This window comes from Babylonia areolata, chromosome 10, assembly GCF_041734735.1.
Source record: "Babylonia areolata isolate BAREFJ2019XMU chromosome 10, ASM4173473v1, whole genome shotgun sequence".
Classification (NCBI taxonomy): Eukaryota; Metazoa; Mollusca; class Gastropoda; order Neogastropoda; family Buccinidae; genus Babylonia; species Babylonia areolata.
In genome coordinates, this window is record NC_134885.1 from 42731243 (window position 1) to 42751531 (window position 20289).

Sequence of the window (20289 nt, forward strand, 5' to 3'; positions counted from 1 at the left end):
CGCTTTTTATCTCTCTTGAAAGTGTGAACCAAACCCTATGTCTTTTTAAAGTAGAAAGACGTGGGAATCAATGTTCACAAGAGGGACTTTCTCAAGACATTACCGAAATGTTACGAAATATTCAATACACCAACGGTATCCATAGCAACGACTATGATTCAACCCGAATTGCTGATAGAAGCATCGCAGTTTTGATAATGATGCAAAAGGATGGTTGATCTGGTATGGTTAATTATCCCCGCACATTTTGTTTTGTTTTGTTTTCTGTTTCAGTTTCTCAAGGAAGCGTCACTTAACTGTGTTCGGACACTGAATCCACACACGCTACACCACATCTGCTGGGCGGATGCCTGACAGCAGCATAACCCAACGCGCTTGTCAGGCCTTGAGTGCATGCCTACATATTTGTGTACCCATCAGAGTGGATTTCTTTTTACAAAATTTTGCCAGAGGACAACACTCTCGTCTTGGTTGCTGTGGGTTCTTAGTTTTCCAGTGCGTGCCAAATGCATGCTTAATACGGGACCTCGCGGGTTTATCGTCTCATCCGAAAGACTATAGACGCTCTGTTTGATATTCCAGTCAAACTTAGGAGAAAGGGTGAGAGTGGAATTCGAACCCACGCCCTCACGGCACAGACTCTCAGAACGTTGTACTGAATTGGCACTGAGCTGAGCGTCTTAACCATTCTGCCACCTTCCTCCTTTATTGTTCAGTATTTTGAGAAGCTCATACAGTTGATAAAATCATGTATCAGCTTTGTGGACTGGGGAGAGAGAGAGAGAGAGAGAGAGAGAGAGAGAGAGAGAGAGAGAGAGAGAGAGAGAGAGAGAGAAAGACAGAGACCAGTTGAGAGACACAGACAAGGCAAGGCAAAAGAGACAGAAAGAGACAGAGATAACTGAAAGAGAGAGAGAGAGAGAGGGGGGTGGGGGAGACAAAGAGTAACTGAGAGAGAGAGTGTGTGTGTCAGCGTGTGTGTGGTTTCAGTTGTGTGTGTGTGTGTGTGTGTGTGTGTGTGTGTGTGTGTGTGTGTGTGAGTGTGTGTGTGGCGTGCGTGTGTGTGTTGATTTATTAATGCTTGAATATTTTGCCATTTTTTATTTTTAGATAATAAGGAAAAAGAAAAGCAAACCATACTTTTTCCAGTACTTGTGCTAATTCGACTGTTTGTTAAAGTGACTAAACAAAAAAAAAATCATGTATAACTTTGGTGAATCAAAAAACTTTTTTTCCTTCTTTTTTAACCTATTTTAAAAAGGCACAATTACTAATGTATATATATATTCTGCAAAGAGCGGTGCCCAGGACTCGAAGAGAGTGTGACCTGTCTGTATTGGCCCATTTTTGGTACTGCCCTCTCTGTCTCGGCCCCCTTAGCAGACATGTCGAGCCATACCGTTGTTCACCAGGGTACATGAACATGAAAGCTTCGTACGTGAAACTCCACCAACTGCTGGCAAAAGAAAAATTCCTTCGGAATTGCATACAGAAGAAAGTATTCCCCCGTGGACTTTCACTGTGCTTCACGCTGGCCCACAAAGCTCAAGATGGAGAAATCTATGTAGACCTAAATGTATCTTCCGCAGACCCCCTTTTATTCAGTGGTAGAATAGTCAGGTATTGACTGTGATCACTTTACGGAAGGAATGAAGAGGGTGGTAGTGCCGGTGTGGAGTGTGAGTTGAATTCTGTAATTGTTTTGCATGCAGCATGTTTTTACCTGCCCAGTTTTACCTGATTTTACCTAGCTGACCTTTACTGACTCACTGGCTGCTATTTAACCAGCCTGTAAAGCTTTCACTTCTGTGCCCTTACCTGAAGAAGCTGTTTTTACAGCGAAAATTTGCTTCATTTTAAGAATACAAGTTTTAAGACATGAAGAGCCTACTGATGTTGATCTCTCTCTCTCTCTCTCTCTCTCTCTCTCTCTCTCTATATATATATATATATATATATATATACACACACACTGTATATATATATATATATATATATATATATATATATATATATCTGTGTGTGTGTGTGTGTGTGTGTGTGTGTGTGTGTGTGTGTGTGTGTGTGTGTGTGTGTACCATCACTGCGCACTGTGAAATCATGATGAAATCGTGAGATGAATGCTGTTGTGCAACCATTGCACCAAAGTTGTATTCAGTCGTCAAAATCTTTTGATATTGATAATAAGTTTTTAGTATCTTTGCAATGTATGATTGTCGTTTGGTCAAGCCACACTCTTGGCATTCTTGATTTTATAAGGATAATAAAAATAATACCCCACGACCGTATTGCTACTTTCGGGATTATTGTCTTCTGTTTGTTTGAATTGCGTGAAGTAGACGGAAGTGGTTTTCGCAAAGGCAAACCATTGACGTTTGGTGAAATCGTACTGTTTCTGGATGTGTTGTCTTTTTTTTATATTTTGGATGAGTGAATGAGAAATCCCCTTGTATGATTTACCAAACCAAAAGGATCGGGAAAGTCAGCTGAGCGAAAACTGGTAGGTTCTGATTAAAATTTACTTTGTTTCAGGTTAAAAAATGACGTTGCTGTCTCACGTCGAACATTCGTCCACACATTCAACATAAGTTCAACGTGGTTTGGTACTTTTATTTTATGTTGCACAGTATTCATTTATTGACTGACTGAGATACAACTACACCCTCTGTCATGCAAGGATCAAGTGAAGTATTGAAACTGAAAAAAAACAACAACCAATAAACAAACAATTTTCTTTTGATATTGCGTGCTTTAACTTTATTTAAGTTTAACCATTGATTGAGCTCAAATGAGGAGGTTGGATGGAACTGGAGATAAGTTATGTCACAGAAAACAGAAATGCTTTGGATCTGAATGCATATGATAAATGCAGGTAAACATTTTTACATTGGTATAATGGCACAAATGAATAATAAGTGAATAACTTGTGGTTTGCTAAACTAACTGTAGTGTAATATAGTGTCATGAAAATTGTGATTATCCATTGATTAGATAATAGATATAAAAAAAGAAGAAAACAAAAACATTTATGTCAAAGTGAACAAGGAAAAAGTGACTTTTCTAATTTCAATCAGGAAGTCTGTTACGTGAGATGGTATCTGGTCGTTTCGTCCCCATGTCAGTTTGCCTCCAACCAGTTCTCCATACAGGGAATGAGCGAATGACGTCACACACAATTGATTGTGGAATTGTTCACCATTCTGGTAATATGCAACGAGTAAACAAACAATCACAAACTGTGATTGTAAACGTTGTCAATGTTTTCAGAGCTACGAGTGTGCTTATGTCTTGTAGATTGCAACAACACTTTGCATGATCAAAGAATTGAAAAATGATATGGGAATGAAATTCTTCTGATTCTCGAAAGTGGAAAGAGATGAAAACAGGTTGAAGTCACAAGAACTGAAGAAGAAGATGATATTGAGCTCAGATAGCAGTGATCACACGCAAAACCATCTTCACATTTGAGATGGTATGCGTGATAGTTCAAGACACTGTGAGGGAGGTATTTAATGGGATTTACATTTTCCTCTGTGTTTGTGTGTGTTTTGTGTGACAGTCGTGATGGCCTAGGAGTACTGTGTGCAGGAATGTCCGTGTCGTACGAGCGTATGTCACTAATGTCATTTTCTGTTTGATTGTTAATGAGACGTAACTGAATTTAAACCAATAACACCCTGCCATCAATTTTGATTACTTTAAGACGTTGCACAGCGTTCAGGCAAATCCATGTATATGAGTCTTTTATGACACACTACATTTGCTGGTCAGATTCTTGAACAACAGCAAAACCCAACCTGTTTGACAGGATTTTTGTGCAGTATTATATTTGTTTACCTATCAGTGTGTGTGTTTGTGTGTGTGTGTGTGTGTGTGTGTGTGTGTGTGCATGCATGTGTGCTTGTATCGATCTCTGTGTTAATTTTGAACCAGAATAAATGATTTTCAGATCAAGTCTCTCTGTCTCTCTGTCTCTCTGTTTGGAAATGAATTTAAAAAGATTTTTAATTTAAAATTTTTTTTTATATGTCTGTTTGATTTCTTAAAATAAAAAAAAATCCAGTAATCAAAAATGTTCTATATCTGATTTAAAAAAAAATTTATTCCATAATAGAATGAATGGTAATTTGTTAATCCAGTTCAGTCAACAGGCAATTTAACAATAGCTCTAAATATGATTAAATCAAATGAGAATTCCTATCTCTGTCTGACTTGTCTCTTTCAGTCTTTGTATCTCAATGCAGACAGCAACATGTAATAAACCACAAAAACCACAAACTGAATAAAAAGAATACCCCCACCCCAATACATATAAATGTAAACCATTTTAATTTATTTTTTTAGACATACGCCGCCATGGTGTGAGACACATATAATTTGTAATTTTCAAAAATACTTAAATTCCATTTATTTTTAACCTTGAGAGTTACAACCATGCTGATGAAAAACATGCAACACACACATGCAGACACAAGTGGACATGCAAGTAATATTCAAGTAACATGAAATAAATGAAGAAGTGGAATGAGAGCCCGAGGCCCATGATGTTGAACCAGAAGTGGAAAAAGATGGTGTATCAGCAGCTCATTCTCTTGAGGATGGAAGAACTGACTGCCAGAACATTCAGAAATTGATGGGATGTGGGAAGAAATAAACAGGCACATGTATAATATATGAAAGCAGAAACTTGAGAGAACAGTTACAGAAGAAAGAAATTAGCTCGTGTTGTATGGTCAAATTTGTAATGAACTGACGACAAACTTATTTGTGTAATCATGAAGCACATGTTGTACTTGTAGTGTACAAAACAAGAACTATGCCTTCATACATGTTCTCATAAGGAGTGAAGTTATATCACAATTTATGTTTGATCCAGTAAAACCAAAAGGCATCAAGACCACTGCTAATAGTAACAGACATTGACATGTTGACAGAGCTAGACAGAGAGAGTCTGAAATAGAATACTAATTATGTTATCAATTGCAATGAATGAATAATTGTGGATGGTTCAATACAATGTCAGAATGGTCATTTTTTAAAATACCTTTGTGAAAATATGTTAAGACTGTGTCATAAATGCAAACAGTGTTTTCTTTTACTGTTTATATATGTGTGGGACACTGGGAGGTAAAATCTGTCAGATTGCTAGATCAAGCAGACAAAGGTAATCAGATCAGTTGCATTAGGGCAAAATAATAGATACAATCTTGAATGAATCAAACTGCAAATGAACAGACATGTGACAGTATGAGGCCAGCAGGATTACAAATGTAATTTATTCTCAGATTCTGTCAAGTTTGGGGGAATCATTCAGGTCACGTTTTTGGGAATCATTCAGTAAGATGGTACTCATGTGAGCCTTTTCCCCGAGCTTTACAGCTGTTTCAGTAGTACTTCCCCACTAGGGGTTCAGATCTCAGCCAACCCAGCCAGGTAGTGATGTACTGATGTAGTAACAGTGGGCATCATTATTGTCTGATTTATCCATTATTGCACATGGCAAAATTGGTTTCTCATTTAGCCTTTCGGAGTGCATAACTTGCATGTGTATGCACGCACGCGTGCGTGCACACACACACACGCACACACATGCACAGACACATACAGAAAATGCACAAATACATTAGATTAATCAGTTTCTATTATGATCATCATCACTGATTTAATCACAGACAGAATGATTCTAATGTCCATGCCATTATCAGTCATGTTTGTGATGACATGGAGCAGTGACAGCTGATGATTGCAAAACACACGTGTACACACACACACACACACACACACACTCATACAGACTGACTGGCACAGTAATATATGCTTACACATGCTCACATGTGTACATGTCACAATACATAAAATATAAAAACAAAGCGCATAATTATTTTTCAATGGAGCATTTTCCTCCCTAGCTGTCATGGCCATTTATTGACTTACTCTTAACTAAAAAAATAATAATAAAAACAAAACAAACAACAGCAACAACAAAATATCTATTCTTTTTACATGATTTAGATCAAAATAAGTCAGCCAAGTACAATCCCCACCAGTGATCATGGAAGTCTTAAATGCAGCACACAAAGAAAGTTAGAGGGAGTCTCAGAGACAGTGGTTGCTGAAGGGACAAGTGACATTCGGAGAGACTGAGGCAGGAGTAAGAAATCTGGTTTGATTCTTAGTCTTACGTTTGCCCTGACTGTGTGATCATAGATCTTGTACCCAGCTATCGGTGTACTGCATGTGTGCTTCTAGACCTTAGTGAAGCACATGAACTGCTCAGATGTGTAAGCGCTCACGCCAAACACACGATTGCAATGGAATGCGACTCATTCTCATTCCTTTGAATTGCATGGATCAAAACCAAATAATGTGCTCAATCTAGCCTCTGTGTCCAGCTAACGTTATATTGTCTTTCGCTCTGAGTTCTTCCATACTGAAATAATAAATTTGACTGACACGAGAAACTAAACGAAAGGACCGGAAACACTGACCTCTTATCGTATTATCATCATGGCAGACATCGCTCCGCTTTCTTAGGAACGCTATGTCATCGCTCGTTCCCTATTGCCAGTTTGCCCATAGTCAGTTTACCCCCTTTGCTGTCTTTTCTCCCATAGTTGCCTGGTTTATTTGAGGGTTACACTGCTCTGTTCCTCCAAGATGTGGTGGATGAGGATAGTTAGATATGTGGGCTTAGTAAATATGCAATGGTAATTGTGGTACCAGCATGCACATCGATCTGATTATTCAGTTCATGTATCACCAGCGGGAAATTTTTCAGTGAAAATGTGCATTTCCTCATTTGCAATGGTGTCGGTGGGTATTTTGAGGTTGATATAATTTTCAAGGTTCTGTGTCACACATTTTCTTATGTAAATCAATGAAATGACAATTTATTCTCATCAGTTTACTTTTATTTCAGTCAGTTCTCAAACAATTATTACTGCCACCAGCCTTCCGTGAATTCAAAGAAAATAATACAAACGTCTATATTTTATGAACTGGTTGGGGGCTGCAAAACGAAGGCAAATGGGGTGAAATGACCAGTGGTATGGGGCTGAACTGGCCGGGCTTGGAGTTGAATTGGTTGGGGGCGAACCAACCGTAAATCCATGAGCTTATAGAGATGCCAAGGCATCAGGACACCTGTACAGAGCTTCTAAATTATTATCCTGAAAGTGAAAACACATTCCTAAGGCCTATCATATGATAGGATATAATATCAAACTTAACATATGATAATGATACTTTTCAGGACATAATTAATTATTATCATAGCAGTAAACTGGTTTTAGTTTAATAGAGACATCATATCATGTGAACAAATCCACATCTGCTTAAAATTAGAAAGAAAAAAATGGTAGTGGAGGGTAGTGTTGGGCCAGATGTCTTAGTTACTAGCTACTCTGTACTCATACAGTCATGGATCTAACAGTTTGGTCAGGCCCAAAGAGCTTTCCAAATACATGAATGAATATGGTGAGGGTGGAAATATATTATATGCCAATGAAATTAATTTACTAAGTAAATTAGAGTATAATTACTATAAAGGGAGGAACTTTTTTCAAAAAAGAGGGTGTTTTATAACAATATAACAATATAACTAAGTTGGGCAGCCAGACACCATGGCACAAATCATGTCAATTTTTGTCATGACTTAATTCTGAAACTTCAAAGATGAATGAAATACTAAACAGACTTGCAGTAGATTTAGACCTTGCTGGATAATGAGAATGAAAGTTTAGATAGATTTACATATATATATTTTTTTTTATATGTAATGAAAACAGCTTTATTTCATGTGTGTGTGTGCGCATGTGTGTGTGTGTGTGTGTGTGTGTTGAGAGAGAGAGAGAGAATATATGATTATATGTTATAATTGTCATGCACCTATTAAACTTAAAGTCAGAAATATATTAATTATTATTATGATATATAAGAACTTAACAAGTTACAAGTTTAATACATAGAATATACATACATGAAAAGTGAAAAACAAATAGGTTGATTTGTCATTTTCTCTCTTTTTCAGAAAAAACCCAACAACAACAAGCCTTAGGATTTAAATCATTTCATAAAGAGGAGGAGTGCCAGTGGAATAGTTCCAGAAGTGTTGTGTGAAGTGTTTCTGTGCATGGTGAGATAGCCATGGCACGACGAGGACGACGTCAAGTGCTTCAGCTGGATGACGTTTCCAGTTCACACCCTCCAAGTGAGTATCATGGTTTTGATGATAATTTTTTTTATTTATAAAATATAAAGTTGTTTCTTCAGAACAGGCATTGGAGACAGGTTGACTGTTTGGCCTAGGGTAAAAAAAAAAAAAAGAACAAAGCTGAAAAATATTTTTCTTAATTCATAAAGTAAGGTAAAGCTTATTATCATGATATTTCTAGACAATTAAAAAACACACAAAAAAACAGTCAGTGGAACTGGTTGTAGTTCACTCACTTAAGTTGGATAATTATAATAATATAACGATCTTATGATGCTGACTTTTTGATGCATGTCAGTTTTGAAAGTTAACTTTGGGACTGTCCAGCAGCCACTGTTTATAATTATACATGTATTCTATTTCAGCTGAAGTTCCTCAACTTTTTTTCTGCATTTTTTCCCCCGTGTACTTTGCATTGAATCAAATGCATACCAATTAACATAGGTCTGTTTATTAACTGCAAGGCAGCAACAAAAATTTTTGTCAGTTATTTGGTGTAATTTACTTCACCTCTTAGTCTTACTTTTTGGCTACCAAATCACAACTACCCACATGGCCTTTGATTTAGATAATGAAATATCAACAGCTTTTGATACCTTGAACTGGTGAAGTGAATATGGAGATCATGTCCATGAGTGAAATATTCTAAAAATATTCATTCAAAATAAAATTCAAATTAATAATATCAAACATGCAATATATTATTATTAAACACAGAGATTTGAATCTCCTAGTTATTAGTTGTCAGACGAGGGTTCGAAACCAGAGGTCCTGTCCAGAATCGCGCAGACTACTGCCGCACTGAGTCGATTGAAGACTATATGGAAGGACAAAAAGATCTCCCTCTCGTCCAAAATCAGACTAATGCGCTCCCTCATCTTCTCAATATTTCTATACGCTTGCGAATCCTGGACCCTCACTGCAGAACTCCAGAGAAGAATCCAGGCCCTGGAAATGAGATGCTTCCGCAAGATCCTGAACATTACATACAAAGACCACATCACAAATGAGGAAGTGAAAAGAAGAGTCCAAAACGCCATTGGCCCATTCAAAGACCTGCTAACCACAGTGAAGGAACGCAAGCTCCGCTGGTATGGACACGTCACACGATCAGACGGCCTAGCCAAGACCATCCTGCAGGGTACCGTACAAGGAAGGAGGAAGAGAGGCAGACAGAGAAAGCGGTGGGAGGACAACATCAAAGAGTGGACGGGCCTGCCATTTGCCACAACTCAAAGGGCCGCTGAGGACCGAGGCAGGTGGCGCGAGCTGACCAGGCAGTCATCCATGGTGCCCCAACGACCCACCCACGGGTCAAGGGATAGATGAGATGAGATGAGAGAGTTATTAAGATACACTTCCATTTCACTGTTTGGTGTCATTATTATGTTCACGATCTTGTCAAAAGTAAAAACTCAGACTGTGCAAGTTGTAGACAGTGTCCACAGCAAACTGCTGTAGGGACAGTGGGGTGGGGGTGGGGGGTTCATGACAACTAATCTGTCCTCCTTCCACTAGTTCGGTACACATATTTGGAGGTGTTAATTGTGATTATTATTATTTATTAATTGATTAATTAAAAATATCTTATCATAATTATTATTATTAGTTTACATTTTAATTTTGTTTTGTTCTGTCACTGTGACTAGGGCCACGAGGTTTTGCACCCATGCCAAGTGAAGAAGTGAAAAGAAACATGAGTAAGTATTTAGACTGTTATTACTAGATAGATAGATTATGGATTACATTGTGAATATTGTTGTAAACTAGCACTGTTGTTGTTGTTAGAGTTTTTTCTGATGATGTAACTTATTGTAAGCGCTATCTTCTTACCTCAGCCAGTCAGTGCTCACGGCTGCTCAGCCGAGCACAAAATCCGGCTCTTTAGTTGGCCGAGCAGCGTCTAGCGTCTTAGGTCAAAAATTTTTTAATGCCAGACTTTCCCACCGCACTCTGTACTGACCGGCACATTCGCCGCGGTATTTCTGGCCCCGCGCGCCAAACTGGGACACTGCCTTCTTTGTTTCACTCAGCCCCGCGGCCCCCGCCCCACTTTTCCCACCTTTTCACAGCATCCACACATTTCCTGCAGCGATTACAGAAAGTTGAATTATTGCTATTCCTGCTTGTATTATTGGAGTGCAGTTTGATTTGATTTACACAATTTCATTATTTTATCAACATCATCGTTTCATTTTTTTTTTTTTTTTTTTTTTTTTTTTTACCTTAAAAATCTTCGTCTTTCTCGTGGAATGAAGGGCACGGCAGTGCCATAAGCCGACAGACACTCACCCCGCTCTCCATCCCCCTGCTGCTCACTCTCACCATGCTACAGTGTGTTCATTTAAATGTTTGTTGTGCTGCCAAGAAAAATCGCACAACTCAAAAGGTAAGCTGATCTGCATGCAGGCATGCTATATGTTCTGTGTGTATTTACGATGTTACTGTTCTAAACGCCTGTTTTCTTAGAGAGGGATTTAAACTTAACGATTTTTGCGATCATGTTTCTGCTTATCCTTCTCTTCTCTTTCTTCATTTATGTTTCAGCCGTTGCCACAACAACCGCTATGTAAGGAAACATATTGTGTTTGGAGTCAATGGAAAGCTTATTTTGTGTTCTTTTTAGAAAACCACTTCTTTAGTCGTTATTTCCGATCCATCCGAGGAGATGATGCGCGAAAAAACAAAGCAGATTTACCGCCGAACAAGCGTACAGCGAGTGCCGCTGGCGCGGCCTGTTTGTCAGCCGCGTTTATTTATATCCATGCCCTACTTCCTGGGTTCACGAACTTTCGCAGGGCCAACTAAAGTGCCAGCACTGAACACCCGTGTGCTACTCTTCCAGTCTTCCTTTTTTTCTTTTTTTCCTTTTTTTAAGTTGACATTTATTCAATTATTGATTTAATAATGCACCTTAGCAAGTTAGCATGCTAATTTTTACAAAGAAAGAATATGAGAATTTTTTAATTTTATTTAATTCTTTTAATCCTCAGTTGAAAACGATAAGAAATGTTAACTTGCATCCTCATCAAATGATTGATAAAATAATGAAGATCACAATTTTGATAAGATAACTGATTACCACCGCAGAAGTTTGCACCATAGTATTCATACCACTTATGCTGATTAAGGACTGCAGAAATGATTCTGGCACATTACTTTTTCGTTGATGCCCACAGCCTCCAACCCACTGCTAAGCCTAGTGGGCTATACCAGCGATGCATCCACCGACGAAGACAGTGACAGCGACAGCAGACCTGAGAAGCATACTCCACCAAACAGCACCAGTGCCATTGACAGCAAACCAGCGGGGAGTGGACACACAGATCCTGTGCTGGAGATCCCCCTCCCAGCAGAAGCGGAGCCGGTCAAGGGTCCGGAACCCCAGGAAAGGGCGGAGCCCTCCCACAGGACGACGGAGTCCATGCAGAAAGCGGAGCCGGTGGTGGTTGGGTCCATGCTGGACATTCCCTTGCCTGAGTCATCTGATCTCGCTCCCCGTCCGGAGCGGAAGAGCGTTGGCATGGAATCGGAGCTTGCCAACTTCTTCGCTGTAAGTCACAGTGCTGAGTTCATGTTTCTCTGTGTGTATGTGTGTGTATCTGGGTACATGGATGTGGGTGAAAGTAAGAGAGATGCAGAGCATGTATTTGTGTTATAATGGTATCAGAGCTTGCTATCTTCTTCACTGTAAGTCACAGTGCTGAGTGTATGTCTGTGTTAATGTGTGTGTGTAAAGTTTGGTACATGGATAAATGTTACATGTGTGTGGGTGAGAGTGAGAGAGGTGTAGAGGATGTATTTGTGTTGAAATAGAGTCTGAGCTTATGGTCTTCTTCGCTTAGCCTTAAGTCACAACGCTGAGTGTATGAATATGTGTGTGCAAGGGTGTGTGTGTGTACACAAGGTTGTACATGTGTGAGGGTGAGAGGGGGATGGAGGGAGAACATGTATACTTTTGTGAATTCATATGAAGTAAATGAAATGTAGTTACAATGTATAATTGATATGGTAGGTTACACCAAAGTTCATGCAGTGACCAGTTGCTTTGTCATTTTTGTGACTGTGTAAGTGTAGGCATGTGTATGCCATATGCACAAACCTTTTCTGCAGCATTTCCAGTGGGCTTAAAAACAATGCATCTTTATTTTTTAAATTTAGGTCCTTGGGAGTGTCAGTGTGTGGAATCATGCTGTGGCAATGGGGCCACCATGGGTAAAACACAAACTTCTTTGTAATGATGTTCAAGAACACGAGAAGTTTACTTGTTTCTTTCAATGTGTTTGTGCAGGAGATAAAGGAGATTGAGTCCATCTCCACAGAGAGCGGCCAGCCAGACAAGGAAGACCCCGATGTTCCCACCACCACCAACACCCCCTCCACCAACGACCCAGTGACAACAGCAGACTCCAGCCAGCCACCTGAAGTGGACTTTGGGTTCATACCAAGGCCGGATGCCTCGGCTCCTCTGGCTGCTGAGGAACCTAAGGTGGCGCCACCTGTTGTGGAGGAGAAGCCAAAGTCGACATCCGCCTCCAGTGCCTATCAGTCCATGTTTGTGAAGGGGGCGTCAGAGTTTGTGAAGATGGAGAAAGAGGAGGAAAAGAAAGAGAACGGACTGGAGATGGAGGAGGAGTTACCTGAAGGTACTGAGTGCTTTGTTTACCTGGGTTTTATGTGCAGACATTTATGCTAGATTTTCTGTCTTTTAAAAAGTATATATTTATTGATCTTATTCATATACGAGTACTTGGGTGTCCATCTGACAAACAAGAAGAAGATTTATTAATTTGTCAGAAGTGTTTATTTTGCAAGATTATTTCCATGCTAAATGTTACATGTATACATGAGGGAAATTGCCATGCAAATACATATTTTCTTTTTTCACGCACTTGTTGAATGTGCTTCCCATCCAGAACAGGCACAGAGATGTATGCAAACATTTCAACACACATGCTGTCACATATCTTCCAACACACACTTTAAGCTCCAGACACTTCAAGTAATGGTAGGAGGTTATTTTCTGAGACGCTGAGAACAATCCATGACTATGTGCATTTGATATTTCCCATTATGAATCTGCTTGATGGATGGGGATAGAAGAGTGGTGGTTGGGTCATGAACACAAAGGAATGTACTCATATTGCAACGCCTGCATTTTGAGTACACCCAGCTGGGAATGCCTCTCTTTGGTATGTCTAAAATTCTTTTACATGTTGACTGCAATGCCTTTTGACTTATGAACAGATCACGATGTAATTCAGTGAACTAAGTTCTGCAGTTTTACCATTAGTGTCTTCACTCCCTGTAATCAAAATATGAATAAATCATTCCATTGTAATCATGGGTATGAAGAGGTTGAAATTCTCATAAGAAACGCAAAAAGAGCGCCAATTGGCTGTATATGCAGCCTTTGCATGCCGTGTGGGCCAAAAGCTTGCACACTAATTTACTAAGAAGCTGAGCACTTAGCGAGTGTTGGACAGCTGCATATGCATGTCTCACAACTGGATGAACTATTTTTAGCAGAGACCAAGAAGAGAACTAAGAGCTCAGGTCAGAGCATACAGCCAAGTTGTATCCAGCTGGTGCAAAGTTCAGTGCTCCATTTGATAAAACATTACAGCTGATGCAGTTGCACACAATAAAATGTAACTTTGATAATTAGCATGTTGTTAACACATGAGCTGAGAGGTAAGAACACTTCATTGTGTCCTGGCTGGACGACAGCTTATGAAGCAACAGGATTTGATTGGAGATGAAGGTGGCAGAATGGTTAAAACACTTATCTGTCAGTACTGTGACCATGAGGGTCTTGGTTCAAATCCTGGTCTTGCCCTTTTTTGGCCAAGGTTGACTGGAAAATCAAACAGTGTCTAGTCAATAAGATGGGATGATAAACTGTGGTCCCATGTGCAGTGCACACATGGTGCACTGAAAAAGAACCCTCGGCAACATAAGTGTTGCCAAAATTATGAAGAAGGAATCACCCTTGTTAGGTGCATTGTACATAAGCTCAAAACCTGAAGAAGCAGGTATGGTTATGCTGCTTAGCAGATGAGATGTGGCAGTACGTTATGGATTTGTCTGATCGCAGTGATTCCTCCTTGAGAAAGTGATCTGATGTGACTGTCTGTGTTTTGTGTGTGCAGAGCCGGTGAGCGAGTGGCAGATGGTGCAGGATGAGGCCACGGGGTACTACTACTACTGGAACATGGTGACGGGGGAGGTGACCTGGGAGATCCCTGCCGGCTACACCCAGTTCCTCCTGCTGCACAAGGAGTACCAGGAGCGCCTGGCCGCCATCCCCAAAGACAGGCTGCTGCGCATGAAGGAAAGGAAAAGGTTAGCGGCTCAGAGTGAGCGACAGAAGGAAAGAGAGAGGAGTGGGAGGAGGAGGAGAAACGGTTCAAACAGTATGATTGAGAAGAAAAGGTGGGTGTCTGGTTTTCAGAAGCTGCAGTCAGCACATGTGTACTGTTCTTGAAAGTTTGATTTGAAGAGAAGAAAATAGGATTTTTTTTTTTTTTTTTTTTTTTAAAGGAAAGAAGAAGGGGCAGAGAGATGGGTGAGTCAAGAGAGGAGGTTACGGGGATGGAATAAATGACAGAAGGAAAATAGGAGTAGAAACAGTTCAAGACAAAGTAGGTTTCTGTTTTCAGAAGCTGCAGCACACACATGCACTGTTCTCAGGTTATTTGGGAGGGGAGGGAGGTATGGGGGGAAAAGAAAGAAGCAGCAGAGAGAGGGGTGATTCAAGGAGAAGAAAGGGGAAGCACTGCATAAGGAATGAATTGTGGGCTGTAAGAAAGATGTGTGATGGTGATGGTGAGAAGATTGATTACTTTCCAGTTTATATTACCTGCTGCTTGGCCACATCACACAGTGGAGGAATGACCTGGTTTGTCAGAGATGAACATTGTTATACCAGGAGTTTAGCATGCAGAAGATGAACCCACATTACTCTATAACTGCTGTGTGATTGATTCAGCTGTCATGATTCAGCTTGTGTTCAATGATAAAATTTCTAAGACTGTCAGTCAGTGATTTACTACAAGACTAAAATGTCACCACCCATGCTGGTTTCTTCTACTGATAGCATTGATTGAATAATTTCAGACAAGGGGAGGGCACTGGACGTGAGTCTTCCCCAGCCCCCTCCACCTCCAAGCCGAAGAAGGAGAAGAAGCACAAGCGAGACAAGCACCGCAAGGAGAAGTCAGAGGCCACCTCCTCTCTGCCAGCTGTTCCAATTGGTCCCCAGCTGCCACCCACGCTGGCCGAGGACAGCAAGGCAGAGGTCAAGTCGTCAGCTGATCAGTCTGATGCAGAACCAGCGGGAAAGACCAGGAACACTGCGTCACCTAAACCTTCCTCTGAGTGGGGTAAAGAAGGAAAAGTTTGTGAGCCCCTGGACTCGGCTGTGGACTCCACGTCCATCAGTCTTCCACAGGACGTGGAGGCCATCTTTGACGAGGCACTGTCTGCCATGGCGGAAAGTCATGCTGACTCAAGTAAACCTGACACCGTCATTGACATGTTCAGAGATGACGAAGCAGTGGCCAGTAAAACTGTGGTGCCTGTAGCCACGTCCAGTTCTGTGATGGAAACCTCCGCGCTGACCCCAGTGGATGTGACCACGTCTGTGGACAGTTCAAAATCTGTCTCGGCAGCATCGTCGATGTCGGGGTCCCCAGCACCTGCTGACAGTGACTCAGCCACCGCGCCTACAGCGGCCGGCGCTCACACCTCTGTGGTGTCGTCGTCATCAGTGGTTTCCTCCGTCGCCTTGTCAAAGAAAGAGGGGAGGGAGAGTCGGGGGGACAGTGGTGAGGGGGTGGTCACTAACAGCGGTGTGAAGGACAGTGCTGGGCAGGAGGATGAGGAAGACGATCTCGACATGGACTTTGATGACATTGATGACGTGGACCGTGCCTTGGAGAAAGCTCTGGAGAAGAAACTGGAAAAGAGAAAGGTGAGACCTGTGATGTTGTAACGTGGTGAATTGTTAGAAGATAGCAGACTTTTGATTGAAAGAACTGTCTTGGACGTTTAAAAAAATTTGTAGAAGTAATTTTTTGGATTTAAATTAACAAAAGTTGGGTGGTTGGAGGAACACATGTACCGTTAACATTGTGATTCAGTACAAGTTAATTTAGTTCAGAATCTGTAATAATTTTATTTATAGTATGCAGGGTTTTACAGTCTCTTGTTTCTGCACTTCCCTATTCAGGTTGCCAAATCACAAAAAAATAAAATGCTGCAATTGTGCTTGTCTTGGATTTCTTTCTGAGTTTCTCATCTGACATATGTTACCCATGCAAATAAAGTATTGCAAGGGATAGTAAACATGTCTTTATAATCTATTGAAAAATTGATGGACAGTGGTCTCTGCTTCTTGCAACTATATTCTTGTGTTTTTTCTAACCAAGTTTTGACGGACTTTCATAGACGGATTGGGCTGGTAAATGTGTTGATCTTTCTTTGGATGAAAACTTCTTGAAATTTTTGCTGCCAGGGTTTAAAACAATGCCAAAGATAATGTATTATTCTATGTGTGAGTGGCATCATCCAAAAAATTGATTGACTTCAATTTTGGGCTAGTGTGGAAAAGGGAAATGGCATTAGCCTCTTTTCTCACAACCACACATCATGTCTCACACAAATAAAATGCAACACTTGGAAGACATGTTAAATATTCTGTTTTTTTATTCAGATTTTTACATAGAAAATGTAAAACATGCACAGAATTGACAGAAGCTCGCAAGATTTATGCCGCATAGAAACTTTTTAGAGAACTGAATTTGAAGAATCAGACTTAAGACTGGTAGTAATTTGTACAATACATTTGTCTGTCAAAGTCAAAGGCTTGACAAAAGCAGGGTTAGATCATCATGTACTAGAAGAAAAAACAACAACATAGAATGATAGATGGTAAATGTTTCCTGTTGGAATATTTATCTGTGTATTCCTGTTACTTGATTTCTGCCGTCAGTCTTTTAATACAACTTTACTGACATAATTCTGCTCACATGTATGTACATACCACAGACCGACACACATTTTCAGGCTGAGCTAGAAAAGCTGGAGAACCGAAGTGAGGAGGACGCGGCCATGCCCGACAGCCACCCTCTGGGTTCCTCGGTCCCCTCTCACTCCGACGTGTCCGACGCTTCAGAGCCAATGTCGGATCTGGCGCAGGCGGAGGCAGACTCGGCTGTGTCCAGTTCTGTGAAGAGCACGGTGGTGGGTCATTCATCCAGAGTTGCCTCCTCCTCAGCCGCCACTGAGGACAAGGACGTTGCAGACAGCTCGGAAATGAGATCCAAACCCTCTCGTGCTAAACGATCGGCCGCCGAACCATCAGTGAAAGAGGAAAGTTCGATCCCGCAGGAACCTGTGGTGAAAAAGGCTCGTCTGGTTGCGTATGATGCAGGTATGTCAGCAGTTGAATGGTTGTTAGTTTTTAAAAAATTTTTTATTTTTTTATTTTTATATATATATATATATATTTTTAATACTTTTTTGAATGAAATGGCGTTTCAAGTATAATTTTTAATGGTAAATTTACAAAGCACATTAAGATTGTGTATGGAGGAGGAGTCGACCTTTTACAGGTGATACTTAAAGAAAATGTCCAGTCATATGTGTTCTGGTTGTTTGATTAGATCAAGCTTGTTATTTGTTTATTCAGTTGATAGAATTGTTGCGTTGTTGATGTGAATGTGATAAGTTATGACAGATTGATGTTTAAGAAAAAAACAAAAGAGCAACAAACAGAATGGTAGGGTTTGTTATGTTACATCACATGTGTGTGCATAATCTGAAACAAAGCTGTTAAAGCTTTTAAAAGTTTTAAGAGTGTCTTCCTATTCTGTATCCACTGTCGCTTGCTGTGTACAATTGCGTACAGTTGTGGAAGCAGATCCACACTATTATATGCTCATTCATGTGAGTGTTGTTTGCTTTCTCACAGCTGAGACGGATGAAGAGAGTGTGGATGCCACAGAGGAAGCGTCTGCCACCCCGGCTCAGTTGGAGAAAACGTCAGGGGATGTGAACAGTCTTGCTGACGTTTTGCCCACCCCTCCCCCTGAGCCTGTTGACAATCTGGTCAGTGTATGTTGTATTGCCCACTTGCTAGTACTGTCAGAAAATTCTGTGGATAAAATGTGGAATGGATATCTTATTTTGTTGTGCTGTGTTCAAAAGGAAGCGTAGTGGCCAGGTGTAAGCTTGAAAGGACATATCTCTTGCAGAAGATCTTTTGCCAAAAGTGACAGTGTTTTCCATATTTGTGAAGGAATGTTAGGAATTTATTGGTTCACAAGCACAATGTACCAATGTCAAGATAGCAAAAGAAGCAGTGTCGCACCCACCAGAGTGAGAAGTTTGAATTATGTGAAAGAGATTTAAAACCATGATGTTCCAGTCATATCAGATTTTAGAATAGAATAGGTACGTATGCACACTGAGTGACTGAAAGAAAATGAGTGGGTTAAAAGCTTTGTGAGACACATGCATGAATGTGTGTGTGTGTGTTTGACTATTACGTGTATTATTGTGTGTGTGTGTGTGTGTGTGTGTGTGTGTGTACCTAGTGTGTGTGTGTACCTAGTGTGTGTGTGTGTGTGTACATTACATTGTATGTACATGTTATGTTTCCCTGCTGTTTCAGGCGGAGATAGAAGAAATGGCCAACACAGCGTGTGCCAAGCTGGGTTTCCTGGATGTGACAGTGGATGGACTGACCCCACTGCAGACCAGTCTGATGGCGCTACAGGTCAGATGTCTCTCTGGCATTGTCTCTCCGTGGTCAGAGTGCACTGTTGTCATGTTTGGTAGGGGAAGGAGAAGAGGGAAGGAGGGGGAAGGGGGTGTATTGGGATCAGGAGAGGAACGGTGATGGGTAGTTGTGAGAATGTGTGAGAATAGGTGATTGTGTTTACAAGTACAAGTTTGAATATGTGCGTGCGTGTGTGTGTGTGTGTGTGTGTGTATGCAGGGCTTCCTCCCCTACAGTAGGTTTGCATAGAGAGTCCACTGGACTCCCACTCAGGTGTTCTAGGGAGTCCTCATGTGGTTCTAGAGAGTCAGATCAGTCGCAGGTCAAGAAACCTTTCTTTCATCCAGACACACCACACACTGCCTTTCAGTCAGTTCACATCACACACAAACACACACTGAATGAGTGAAAGAGACATAATTGCACACGCTCACAAAAACTCTCTGAACTCAGAAAAAGAGACACACACACATAGAGAAAGAGAGATACACATGCACATACACAGTCACACACACAAGAGAAAAAAAACAACAACAAAAACCCAACACACACATACACATACAGACACACACACCGCTCACTCCCCTTACACACAGACAGACAGACAGATGGACATGCACATTGTGAGTTAGAAAGATTGAGAGTAGTGAACCACTGAAAACGAAAAACCGTACAAGGATGATTTTGAAAGTTTGTCGATCCTGTCACAAACACATTTATTTCCCTGGAGTTGCTCGATGACCTGGTTGCGAATTTCTCATAAGTTCTGCTCTTCATTACATGTGCGTCTTCGTCATACTGCAGCCATTTGAATTCTTATTCCCATGAACCTTGACAAACATGGCTTTCCTTTTTCGGTGATCCATCCTCTTTTGAAGTTGGCTGATGGACGTCGGTTGATTCAGAATCAGCCTTTTCCTCTTGTTTGCATTTTTGAGTGTCAAGCCATGATAGCAGTGGCATTCTGATTTCAAACTGTGTCACAGAATACTCGACAAGCCTCATTGTCAGTGTACCGGAAATGGACAACCGTTTTCTGTAAAGGGAGATAAGATGAAAGTAATGAACTTTGCAGCAGTCGCTGATTTCATAAAGATAGGATACCGACCGAAAACTAGTGAAACGAGAAGCGAGCTCTGTTATTTGACCGTGTTCATTCACATTTCGATTGATGCCAATTTTATAGTGCGTCCCATGGACTCCCAAGCTGAAACTCTAGTGTGTCCTCTCACATTTTAGAGAGTCAGGGACGCACATATGTCATATGTGCATTAACAGAAGCCCTGGTGTG

At 40.8% G+C, this 20289-nt stretch overlaps 1 protein-coding gene across 1 annotated transcript in view; it reads left to right on the forward strand.

Moving 5' to 3' along the window:
* Positions 1–2365: 2365 nt before the first annotated feature.
* Positions 2366–20289, forward strand: part of LOC143287018 (uncharacterized) — a 37314-nt gene continuing 19390 nt past the window's right edge. The window contains exons 1-10 of the mRNA XM_076595026.1: positions 2366–2500; positions 8030–8209; positions 9862–9912; positions 11392–11765; positions 12504–12858; positions 14365–14557; positions 15332–16187; positions 17282–17648; positions 18189–18325; positions 18891–18995. Of these exons, the coding sequence (XP_076451141.1) occupies positions 8146–8209; positions 9862–9912; positions 11392–11765; positions 12504–12858; positions 14365–14557; positions 15332–16187; positions 17282–17648; positions 18189–18325; positions 18891–18995 (2502 nt within the window). The 5' untranslated portion in view covers positions 2366–2500; positions 8030–8145. The remainder of the gene's footprint in view (positions 2501–8029; positions 8210–9861; positions 9913–11391; positions 11766–12503; positions 12859–14364; positions 14558–15331; positions 16188–17281; positions 17649–18188; positions 18326–18890; positions 18996–20289) is intronic.